Source organism: Boleophthalmus pectinirostris, unplaced genomic scaffold, assembly GCF_026225935.1.
Source record: "Boleophthalmus pectinirostris isolate CB_2022bp ecotype Guang Dong unplaced genomic scaffold, ASM2622593v1 HiC_scaffold_1, whole genome shotgun sequence".
Classification (NCBI taxonomy): domain Eukaryota; kingdom Metazoa; phylum Chordata; class Actinopteri; order Gobiiformes; family Gobiidae; genus Boleophthalmus; species Boleophthalmus pectinirostris.
Window position 1 is genome coordinate 33,802,816 of NW_026570970.1, and position 13,191 is coordinate 33,816,006.

At 39.4% G+C, this 13,191-nt stretch overlaps 1 protein-coding gene across 1 annotated transcript in view; it reads left to right on the forward strand.

The window, feature by feature from the left end:
- The first annotated feature begins 8,135 nt into the window (after positions 1-8,135).
- Positions 8,136-13,191, forward strand: part of itgav (integrin, alpha V) — a 52,706-nt gene continuing 47,650 nt past the window's right edge. The window contains exons 1-2 of the mRNA XM_055148548.1: positions 8,136-8,397; positions 8,479-8,657. Coding sequence (XP_055004523.1) covers positions 8,353-8,397; positions 8,479-8,657 — 224 coding nt within the window. The 5' untranslated portion in view covers positions 8,136-8,352. The remainder of the gene's footprint in view (positions 8,398-8,478; positions 8,658-13,191) is intronic.

Sequence of the window (13,191 nt, forward strand, 5' to 3'; positions counted from 1 at the left end):
GTCTTATATGTATTGCCCCAAATCTCAATACAGTAGGTTATGTCAGGCATTACCAGCGAGTTATATATAATAAAAAGACTGTTTTTATCTAGGGTATATCTATATTTGTATGTAATTACGATCACTTTGGATAATTTATTTCTAATTTTATGTGTGATTTCCAGTTTAAATTATGGTCTATAGTTACTCCCAAAAATTGCTTTTAAGTCTTAGTTCTTTGGATTAAGTCTTGTCAAGGCATTTTAACCCTCTCCAGGCAGGCGTTGCAGATTTGCAACAGCTAAATGCCAATTACCTACTTACTCCAAATCCATATTTTATGAGCCTTTTTTACTCAGGAGCCTTTTCTCCCATCCATGCTGATAAACATGGACGATGCAGACTGTGCAAGAATGACTACACACAAACGGCCTGCCACAAGTGCAAAGTACTTTTGTTGTTACAAAGGATAAAAATTGTTTCTTGGAGCACCACACGAAAAACTGCCACTGTAAAGCTGTTACACTCTGCTTTATGTTTTCATTGTTATGAAAAGTGGTTTACACATAAAGTTAGCATTCATATCATATTCAGTCTTCAGTGTTAATTTACCACACTGTACCAATGCTGCAAACCTGCAACATCCCAGAATGCATTGGATGTGAAGGTCTCTCTCTAAAAAAAAGTCGGGATTGTATATTACTACCCCATATGATTATTTTCCCCAAATATCAGATTTTTTCCTGTTACTAAAATTTTATTTGAGCCTGAGAGAAAAAATTTAGTGTCTTAACAGTTTTAGTTGTTTAGCCTCCACAAAATATCGCAATAAATATCGTACAGTGAGATGTATATCGTGAAAATATCATACTGAGAGATTTGAATATCGTTACATTCCTAATCATGAGCTTTCCCATGACATCACAATAAATATCGTACTGTGAGGTGTATATTGTGAAAATATCGTACCGAGAGATTTGGATATTGTTACATCTCTAATCATGAGCTTTCCCAGGATATCCCAATAAATATCGTATCGTGAGATTCATACCGTGATGATATCGTATCGTGAGACTTGGATATCATCACACCCCTAGTATTAAACCTTTCTATATCGTCATGGAGACCAAACCAGATCAAGTTACAGGTCAGATCTGTGGGGAGGCGACACCAGTCACAGTCAGAATGGATGTTTTTAGGTATTTTTTTGAGCTGTAATTGAAATTAAAAAGTTCTGTCTTACATTTATTCATACTGTGGAACATTCCAGGCAGAACATTGACATATCCATAGAAACAAGTAGGTGACAGACCCCCAACCTGAAAGTTACATAGTGCACCTTTAAAGGAACAGGTTAAAATGTGCTCCATCGTGTCTCTTTTTCAGACCTGGTTGCTTGTTTCCCTCATGGACTATGGCAATCTTAACCACCAAGTCACCTCCACACACCAGTCGTTCCCATACCTCAGCTTGAGAACCAGCGCTCCCTCTGTCCGTGGCGCACACATGTACGCTCCCTCGCGCTGATCCCAGAGGAGGTCAGACACACATTCTTCGGCACACACTTCATCGAGGAGCAGATTCAGAGCCGTTCATGACCAAATAAGAGCACAAGAGCGAAGTGATTTATGGACATGAAAACCAAATACATTGCAGAATTGGCTGCAGTGCAAAACCAATTTTAACAATACTCCTGAACTGTCTCCCAACTTATATTACTCTGCTGATAGTAAAAGCTCCAACTTGATTTTGATATTAAAGAATTCAGTCAGTTGATACTTTGCAGCTGATGTAATCAACATTCCCTGAAGCTAACTGAAAGCACTGTTCTGTTAGCTCTTTTACTCAAGTCAGACTTTATTTTAACACAGTCTGACTAAAAAAGAGATGACTTGATTGGAACTGCAACAAGTGAGATGGTATGTGATGTTAAACAAATCTTGCACACATATTCCACAGACAGTCATATTTAACCAGAGGTGGGGACTTGTAAGTCGTGACTTGGTCTCAAGTCAGACTTGATTCACTATTTTTAGCACTTGAGACTTGAATAGATAAAATAGACCAAGACTTGGGACTCGACTTGAAGGTCAGTGACTTGGGACTTGACTCGGACTTGAGGCCTGTGACTTGAGAAGACTCAAGAAGCAATTTTAAATCTGAATTCTGAATATTCTGATTCTGTAATGATTCACACTAAGATCTTTTCAAGACATTTAAAAAAGAACAATTTGCATTTCTACAAAATTAGCATTTCTACAACTGTATATACTCTATAAATACTCATATATAAATATACTATGATTTTTTTAAAGTACAATTTATCTAAAAAATCATGTAAATTGTAAAAATCCAAACTGCATTTGGTATTTTGGTTTAAAGACTTGAAATAACCTGAAGCTCAAGCTTGAAGCTTTTTTTTTTTTTTTTTTTTTGCCTCATAGTCATTTTCAAGCTCAGTTTTCTGTATTTTAACAAAAAACAATTGACAAAATATTTCTCTTGTTACTACTTGGTCAAAATAAGGACACCTGGGACATTTCTTGTATAAAACTGGGATAAATCATTGGTTTTTGATAAATTTGTCAGGACAGGGGACATAGGGCTCAAAAGTGGGACTGTAAGGATGTCTGGTCACCCTGCCATGGACGCTTGTATTGATCACAGGCTCCTGAAAGTAAATTGTTTTAATCCATCTGTATCCATCATGTTTGTTCAGACTGTCTTAAAACTTTTTGGTCTGTGTTTGCTATTTGCATATTTAATTAGACTCCAATACATTTCCATAAGTACAGTGTAAAAATATTCATATTTTGCAATACATTAATATAATTTTCTTTTGTTATAGAAAATAAAAATCAGTTGTATCATTTCTACTGACAGTATAAGAAATGTGAGTTGAGGAATAAATAACAGTGTACCTGGTACAGATTCAGTGAGATGATGATCCAGATCCAGATGATGACGCTATGTTGCCCTGCTGAGCCATAAGTTTTTTTGTTTTGTTTTGTTTTTTTCTGCTGGGTCTTATCTAAAAACACCAAAAATTAAAAAGACTAAAGAGTGGACACGAGGGACAGAGTATGTGAAACTTTTAGACAACTTTTTCCACTTGTAATATAGACAATGCAAACCTATAAAATAGATGTTTTTACTTATTGATTTCATTTGGCCTTTAGTTAACCAGGATTGTCTTGTTCACAGGGAGAACATGCAAACTCCACACAAAAAGGCCCCACACTGCCCCAAAATCAAATCCAGGACCTTCTTGCTGTGAGGCAAGAGCACTAACCGTATTGCCACCATGCCGCCCAAGGTTTTGTCTGGAGATTTAGAAGCTCTTGAGATAGTGTTTAAATATCCTTTATTACACAAGTTTACTCTTGTGAGCTTACCTCAAGTTGTATCTTGTTTTATTCCCATCTTTGAGCAATCCTTGATTATTGTCTATGTGGTGGATACCTCTGCCACCACTCCACAGTGTCAGTGGTGTGTCATGTCGCAGTATGTCGTGTCGTAGTATGTCATGTCTTGTCGTAGTATGTCATGTGATGTTGTAGTATGTCATGTTATGTCATAGTATATCATGTCATAGTATGTGGTGTCATAGTATGTGGTGTCATAGTATGTCATACTGTGTCGTAGTATGTCGTGTCATAGTATGTCGTGTCGTAGTATGTCATGTCATAGTATGTCATGTCTTGTCATAGTATGTCATGTCAGAGTATGTCATGTTATGTCATAGTATGTCATGTCGTAGTATGTCGTGTCATAGTGTCGTGTCGTAGTATGTTGTGTCATAGTATGTCGTGTCGTAGTACGTCGTGTCGTAGTACGTTGTGTCGTAGTATGTCGTGTTGTAGTATGTCGTGTCATAGTATGTCATGTCGTAGTATGTCGTGTCATAGTGTCGTGTCGTAGTATGTCGTAGTATGTCGTAGTATGTCGTGTTGTAGTATGTCGTGTTGTAGTATGTCGTGTCGTAGTATATCGTGTCGTATTGTGTCGTGTTGTGCAATGCCACACATTTTAGTTAATTAGTTCATTATTTACTTACACTTGTTCTTTTTGTTTTTTTGAGTGCCGGACAGAGGACCCTTGGGAGAGACTATCCATGAATCCAGGGTCCGCAAAGGCTAGTTCGAGGGCTGTGGGCTTCACTGCATCAGAGGATCCTGGCGATGACGGGGTCGCAACATCATTTTCTAAAAGTTGCAGTTTGCTTGTCCACACAACAACGCGACGCCAGCGTTCTCAAATTTCTCCACTCTGCAACCCGTTCTCAAAATCACCGTTTTGGATGGACAAAAGGCCAAAACGAATACAAACTTCACAGTTTCTACCAAAAACGTTGTCGTGTGGACAGACCCTGAGCCTAAATCTGCAGGGTTTGTGTGTTAAACATGTGTGAATGAAACAAAACACAACTCCAGGTCTGTTTGTGATGAGGAAACATCATTAGAACATAGATCAGAAAATAGCGTAATATGGGCCCTTTAACGCTGAAGAAATGTGTGAGGATGAGTAAATAGTTTGGACAGAGGTGAAAGTTGTATTTGTTTTGCGGTCACTGTAGTATCTTAGATGGCAAAATGCTGATAAACACACTAGTGGTTAAGTTACAATAGTCCTATGACCTAACAAAGAAGATGACATTTTCTGGGTCTCTCTCAACATTATTGCATCATAATTCACGATGAGAAAACATTTTAATTATCTCATGACTTACATTAATAAGTGCTTTAAGTACATTTAAAGATGTACAACACAGAAAAGATCATAATAATGTAATCATGTGGTATTCCTGGTCCTTGTCCTGTTGGCTTCATCAAACCAGGATCTGCAACATGCACTGTGGAGGTTTGCAACCGAGTGTGAAGCGGCTGGGATGAAGATCAGCTCTTCCAAGTTCGAGGCCATGGTTCTCGACCAGAAAAAGGGGGCTTACCCTCTCCGTGTGGGTGGAGAGTCCCTGCCTCAAGTGGAGGAGTTCAAGTATCATGGGGTCTTGTTCATGAGTGAGGGGAGGATGGAGAATGAGAGGCGGATATGTACAGCGTCGGCAGTGATGCGGTCACTGTATTGGTCCGTTGTGGTGAAGGGGGAGCTGAGTCAAAAGGCAAAGCTCTTGATTTACCGTCATTCTATGTTTTTACCCTCACCTGTGGTCATGAGCTCTGGGTAATGACCCAAAGGACAAGATCACACATATGAGCGGCCGAAATGAGTTTCCTCCGCAGGGTGGCTGGGCGCACCCTTAGAGATAGGGTGAGGAACTCAGTCACACCAGAGGAGCTTGGAGTAGAGCCACTGCTCTTCAACGTCGAGAAGAGCAGGTGAGGCGGCTCAGGCATCTGTTCTGGATGCCTCGAGGCATGTCCCACCAGAAGGAGGCCCCGGGGAAGACTCAGGGCACGCTGGACACTATGTCTCTCAGCTGGCCTGGGAACATCTTGGGATCCCCCCGGATCTTCACTGGAATAAGTCGTTAAACTGTCCAGCTCCAAACTGTGTGTCTCTGTACCTGCGCTCTGTGTGTTTGATTCTGTTTAAGACAATACAGAACTATGGACAACTAAACACTGTCTTATTTTTTATTTTCAAACCCTTTAAGGACATTTTGACATTGCATATTAAAGTAACTGTGTTGACAGAATTAAATAATATATAAAAAATAAAACCATATAGATTTTCAGGATAAGGTAACATAAGATAAATTAGCATGATTTGATCACATTTAATCAGCATGAAAAAGTGACGTTCATGTTCTGAGAAAAATAACTGTAGAGGGATCGAATAAGATCGAAGCCTAAACATAATTTTATTGTACGCAAACGATTTCCAGCAGCAACCTTGTTTTTTTGTTTGTTTTGTTTTCAGTGCATATCATTAGGATCACAGTCATTTACTTGCAGCACCACAATTTAATGTTTGAACCTGAGCCCATTTGGAGCAACTCCAGAGGCCCTTGAGGTAATGCAGTTTATGTAGCTACACAATAAGCATTGCACACTTCTCTCTCACTGAACTCTCTCACACAATCTTTCTCCAGGAAGTGCTCCTCTGAGTTTTTAAATCCACAGACACATCACTGCAGTCAGCACCAAACTGGATCTGTCTAACTGCTCCTCATGAGGTTTTTCACAGACATAACGCGCACTGATGGTTATTAAACTTATAACTCAAACCTCAAAATCACATAAAAGTAATTTAATATTCATTATTTGGGTATTATTTTCTGTTAAGTTCATGTTTGTTTACATGGCAACTAGAACCAACATTATCTCTTGGTTGAGGTGTCACAAAAATTTGAACCAGGGACAAAATATTCATCACAAAAACCAAGAATTATTTTATTTTCATTATAAACTCTATAGATCTTGAAACATCATTTGATTTTCATTATATGTAGTTTAAATAACTTTGATGACTTTGACTTGAATTTGAAGTGTTAAATTTAGCCTATAGTACACAGACTGCACTGTGTAGTGTTCTGATATTTGCAGGACGCATTGACCATATATGGGCATCTAAGGATTACCAAATAAGGGCGTGCAGTCAGACTTTACACAGTGACAAACCCGGCTGTGGTTTGCAGATTGTGTGCAGACAAAGACTAAGCGAGTCAGACAGAGACAACAACTTTTGCAATAGTGCTGACCTGAAGGTACTGTAAATAATGCTTGCTGCTGATGTGCCCATGAGCAAAACACATCAAACTAGACTGGGAATGGTGTGCAGGAGGATGCTTATAGACATTTCATTTTAAAGGCCCCATCTTTCACTAAGCATATACCACACACATTTCATACAGGCTTAAACTGGGGCCAAACTCTGAACTAAACCTGGATTATATTAAACTATATCAGGATTAAACCCAAGATCAAACCTAGACCCAAGCTGTATAGGAATGCAACCCAGAAAGTCACTCTAGGGTAGGGTTTATACCATATTTCAAAACAGCCCAGTCCGGATAGCGCCAGCCCTCCCTAAACCCTGAGTAAATCCTTTATCGCTCCTGAAAGGCACCGCCTGTGTCTTTCATAACTCCAAAGCTTGTTTCTGATGAGTGGAATGAACTTCCTGTGTGAGTGTTACTAGTTTAGGGAAGGCCAATGCTGCGACTGCTCCGTCAAGTTGAAAAGGATCTGGTCAGGAAACAGAAAATAACGTGACTCACCCTTCAAAATAAAAGCATGGATGACTTCTTAAGGGCTATACGCGTCTCTTCTGCTCGTGTTTGAGTTTGCCTGACTTTTCCTGATTGATTATTTATTTGATATTCATTAAATGCATTCATAAATATTGTCCTCATCAAAAACATATCCAGTTATGTTTCGTTTCATTTGTCCATGTTCAAATAGACTGTGTATGATACCCAACTTGTGACATCATCATGTGCTGAGCAGTAAGACAGTGCTCCTCAATGTTTTTAAAGTTCTACCATAAAAAGTGTGATAATTTCAGAGCTCAAATTGGATCTATTAAGATTCGAAAGACGCTTTTTCTCTTTACTGCACCAGCAAATTTGAATTACTGTAAAATATCTCAGTTTCTAGAATATGGTTCAAAAGGTACCATCTATTTTTTTTATTTAACCATATCATTTTTGAAACTACGTCATGAACAGGGTGGGTTAATATAAGTTTTTCTTCTTCCCACTCCTTTTCGAGAAATGTGCTTTCCTGTTGTTTACAATATGTAGTAAACATAATTATTGTTTCTGTCTTGGCATAAACTCGAAATAAAAACGAATCAATCATAAATAAATAAATATATACAGCAGCTTTAAATTCCTTCAGACATTGACTACATTAGTAGCCCTTTATTTCTAAACGGTGACAATGATACGTTTATTAATTGCTGTTGTACCAGACCAATGTCCACTTCATCCCAAACCAAACTCAATGCTCCAAAAAGAGTAGCAAATCTGGGTAAGAAGTGTTTTGCCCAAAGACAACACTACAGCACTGAATGGAACAGTCACTTATGAGGGAGTGGGGATGAAAACACCCTTTATTCTGACTAAAGTATATATTATTTTTAAGTAACAGGTTTTATTCAACACTAGATACTAAATATGCATTTTTGAAGTTTTATGTTAAAAGCGCTTCCCGGAAGTCGTGCGTAATTTGGTTCGCTTGTCTCCGAACGCTCCCACTTGGAACAAGCCTGCGATGACACACTTCTCCACTCACTCGTATACAAACACGTCCACGGCCTCTCCCTGGCTCGGGTCCCCGCCACCGCTACTTCTTCCCCGGCTCATGTAACGGCATCCGACCGTGAGGGGATCGAGGCGCACGGAGGAGCCTTCTGAAAACGCGTGGATTTACCTGAAACGGCGAACATGACGGATGTTTAGACGCGTACATGACAGCGGAGAGAGCTCGGAGGGCTATTCTGTTCAGGACTGAGGTTTACCACGCTTAACACGGCATTTGCCCCGAGTGTTATCGCCACTTAATCGCCTTCCTGTGTCTTTTTGATCCATTGTAGCGAACCAAAACTACGATGGCACTGCGGACTGCGTTGCGCGCTTTGGTACTGCTCTATTTGCACTGTTTCCTACACTGTAGCTCATTCAACCTGGACGTGGACCAGCCTTTCGTGTTCTCCGGACCCCAAGGCAGCTACTTTGGCTTTTCTGTGGACTTTTTCAACCCCTCCAACTCTAAGTAAGTGCTCATGACCATCAGGTAGTTGATTAAACAGAAATTAAAGGTCCTATATTACGCAAAATCGACTCCTGTGAGCTTTAAACCACGTAATAATCTGAAAAAATACCTGGAGTTGTGTTTTGATTCATTCACACGTTTGAGTAACCTTTTATTATTAGTTTGTCTTCATCTCCAAACCTAAGAATGCCATGTTCCCCCTTGTGCCTTTTGCGTTTTGTTTACTAAAGTCTGGCTGAAATTATCTTCTTTGTGAAGTTGTATGGCGTTTAAAAACACAGTGGAGCACTTCCTGTATCACCACGGCATCACAAGCTGGAACAGAGCGTGTGAATGAGGATGTTTTGAAAGTTTAGATGAGGAAACAGTATTATAACAGAGATCAGAAATTGGCATAATATGGGGCCCTTTAAATATTTGGAACATGTACACAACTTTCAAATTCACAATGGTGTAATTACCCACATGTACCTTATCAAACCAAAACAGCTACTATGGCCATTGTATCCTCATTTCCATAAAAGGAAATAAAGTTATGATTGATGGAGAGAGTTCTAATCCCAAACTCAAAGTAATTATAAGACTTTGAGTTTGTGGGGTGTGGAGAAGCAGGGAGCTGTAATTAGAATGTGTTATGTAAAATGGGCTTTTGTTTTTATGGGGCCATTTAGTTTTCTCACTGTTGATTGACCAGTACACTCCAGAATACTTGAATTTACTCCAAAATTTAAATGTGCACAACGTAACTTCTCTGCTGGAGGTTCTGCCACATGCTGGTCTCCATTGCTTTGTCTGAAATTTCCCACAGAATAAAAAAATTTACTTCAACATCTAGCATTTAGTCAGTTACGTGTGTTTCTTGCTGCCTTGAAAAACATGTGTACTATAAAAGCAGGGTCGCCGCTCCACAGATCTGATTGTAACTTGGCATGTTGGCATCACCTGTTTGTCTTAATGGAGGTAGACTTTAATGCTTAACTATGAAACACTCCAGAAGAGTTACATTGTGCATCTTTATGAGACAAGTTACATGGATATCAAGTTTTTTGTGGATGCGTGGCAGTGAAGTTCTTTTGATTCATGGTGAGGTTAAGTGAGATATTTGATTCAAAACATTTATAAAATTTTTATAACTTTTTAGCACACTGAAAACATGACTACAGCTGTCTTATAGGTTTGTGGTAAAAAAGGGATGTGGTGAGTGTTTATTTATAATTTAAAGTAGCCTAATCTACATCACGTTGTCTCAGTTCAGATTCAAAATGAAACTTTGGTTAATGTTACAAGTTGCCTTTTTCAGCATCAGTTGCACAAGCCATAAAATGTGTAATGAGGAAGAACAAAACAGATAAGTTGCACTTTTTGGGGGAAATTTATTTTATAAAATCAGAGACCAGGAACCGACATTTCATGTGTAAAGTCAAGTTCTAGTAAAAACAATAGAAGAGAGAACAACAGACTGTTAACGTCACATATGAACAGTTCTTCAGATAAACTATAACATAAACAACAGAACAGAACAAGTTTACCAAACTCTCCATCTCACTCCAAATCACTAAATCCATTCAATTTTTCATCCTCGGTGTCACTTCTGAACAACTCTGTGACCTCCGGAGGTAAACAGAGCGCCGCTTCCTCTTCTGTGTCGCTGTTGTCAGACTCAGCATCAGTTCCATTTAGAATTATTCTGGCCTTTCTGAATCCCGACAGGATGGTTTCGGTGTCACTGAAGTCCAGGCTTTGGTGATCCATCCAGTGACTTCAGGAAAGTTGCATGTGTCACAAGTTTCTCGCTCACTCTGAACTTTCTTTCTGCTGCTCGATTACCGTTTTCAGCTGCAGATTTCACGATTTGCAGCTTGTAATCTGCAAAATGATTTTCTTTTTGGGGGCATTTGTGTTCAGTCTTCTCAGTCGTCTTTATAAGTTGTTTAAATGTAAAACTTTCATTGGTGCAGAAGTAATGGTGCGATCGACTGACATGATACAGACAGAACAGACGCTCTTTCTGCAGGAGTAGCAGCAGATACTGACACACAAGTCTTGAGCGCCCCCTGTCGGCTGTCAGTGTGAAAATTTTAATATATAAGTTGCATTGGAGTATAAGTCGCAGGACCACCCAAGCTATGAAAAAAAGTGCGACTTATAGTTTGAAAAATACAGTACTTTAAGGTCCCTGATGAGAAATGTGTCCTGCATTTGACCCATTGTTCAACACCACTTGGGTTAAACTTGTTAGGAACAGTGACCAGCCATAGTTGAGCACCTGGGCAGCCTTCTCCAGATCTAGTCAGCAGTACCTAGTGTTCGTCTGGTTTACCCTCTTTTATTTAATCCATTTTTTACACTCTGGCAAATGTGTTTCCAAAACAAAAGAGATTCCTTGCAGTGCTGTTATTGTTTCCCTATTGTTTCAGTTTCACACCAGCCACAAACCACACTATTACTATGCTACTTTGAGCCTGCAGCTTTTTCTCTATACAACTTAGATCAGATGAAATTTAGAAAAAACAAATTTGGACTTTTGATTATTATAAATTCTGATGTGATCTGGAAAAGAATGCCAAAACAAGTAAGATTTTTGTTACCCTCGGCTTACAAAAAATGAAATAATCCCTTGTTGGAAGCACTTTTGGGTGTTTCAGAAATCCAAACTATGCACTTGGTTATTCTATTTTGAACATTCTGAAAACTGAAAATTGGAGCTGTTCAATTGCATGTGCATGATTTGGATCTGAGTTCAGACTTTAAAGGAAGAGATTTGACTATTATGTGTGTTAAAGTATGTTCAATATATTAATTACATTGTTTTCTGTCGCCAGCCCCACTAAAAATGATCAGAAATAAGTGATCCAACTCGTCTCAACTCCTTTTTTCCACTGGCAGAGCCTCCTGACTCTCAGACAGAAAACAGTCAATAAAATCTATAGCTTCTAAATTGAGCTGGACTAAGCACAATTTACTTTGGCTGTTCTAAAAATGGGAGGCTGTAGTCCTGGTTCAGATCCAGTTTAGTCTTGGTTTGGACTTGGTTCAGTCTCAAAACATACACCATTATCCTCCAGTTAAAGTAGTCCTGACCAAGGGAAGCTCAAGACCTGGAGACGGGACCCTGAGCTGCGTGCTGTAGTGTCCTCTGATCTAGTAGCATTGAAGGATGGGTCAAATGCAGAGGATGATTTTCCCTCATGATGGATTATTAAAGTACACCTTAAACTTTTCAACCCATTGTCATGCTCAAGGCCTGGTTCAGTTCTGGTTTAGTCATGTTTCAGTCGTTTTTCAGTCCTTGTATTGTCCTGGTCTAGTCCTGGTTTAGTTCTGGTTCAGTCCTTGTTCAGTCTTTGTTTTGTCCTGGTCTGTCTCTGGTCTACTCCTGGTTTAGTCCTGGTTTCGTTCTTGTTTAGTTCTAGTTTAGTCCTGGTTTAGTCCTGATTTATTATTTGTTCAGTCCTGATTTAGTATTTGTTCAGTCCTGGTCCGTCCCTGGTCTAATCCTGGTTTGGTTCTGGTTCCATCCTGGTCTATCTCTGGTCTAGTCCTGCTTTAGTCCTTATTCTGTCCTGGTCTATCCCTGGTCTAATCCTGGCTTGGTTCTCTTTTAGTCCTAGTGCCATCCTTGTCTAGTCCTTGCTTAGTCCTTGTTCTGTCCTGGTCTATCCCTGGTCTAAACCTGGTTTGGTTCTCTTTCATGCCTAGTTCCGTCCTCATCTTGTCCTGGTTCGGTCCTGGTTTAGTCCTTGTTCAGTCCTGGTCTATCCCTGGTCTAATCCTGGTTTAGTCCTGATTTAGTCCTTGTTCTGTCCTGGTCTAATCCTGGTTTAGTCCTAGTTCCATCCTGGTCTACTCCTTGTTCAGTCCTGGTCTAGTCCTGGTTCGGAGATTAGCTGAAAAGTTCCCCTGAATTGTATCCTTACATATATTTTTTCCCTATTATATATATTTTTATTAATTACACATTCAAGTTGCAATATATCTCAACACATTTGCTCATACATACAAACAAAACATGCAAAAATGATGTGGTCTCAAACACACACTCTGTATCTTTCTAAGTTTCTTGTGTTGCGCTGCTTAAATTATGTTCATGGCAGGTAAAGAAATAATTCATATTTCTTCTCAAATCAACAGTTACAGATGCTATAGGACACGATGAACAAGAAAAAAATGATGTAAAATATGATTTCATGGTAAACTTCTGCGAGGAAATGAGGATTATATTGATATTACAGATTGAAAAAATGTGTGCCACTTTGGAAAGATCAGTAAAATGACATAAACAAAGGCCAACGTTTGGTCTCACTACATTCACATTTTATTTTATTATGATATAGAATGCTGATTTTCTAACTCAATACATCACGTGCTAAAGGCCGGTGAGAACATCCCCCTTCTCCCGGGCACAGCAGTTATCCATGTGCCGTCCAGGAGAAGGGTGCGCCCGGAGGGAGGAGGGGGACATTCCTGCCAAGAGAACGGGACGCTCGAGCTGAAACTTTCAAACCAGGGGGACGCTCGAGCCGGTATTCCCTGG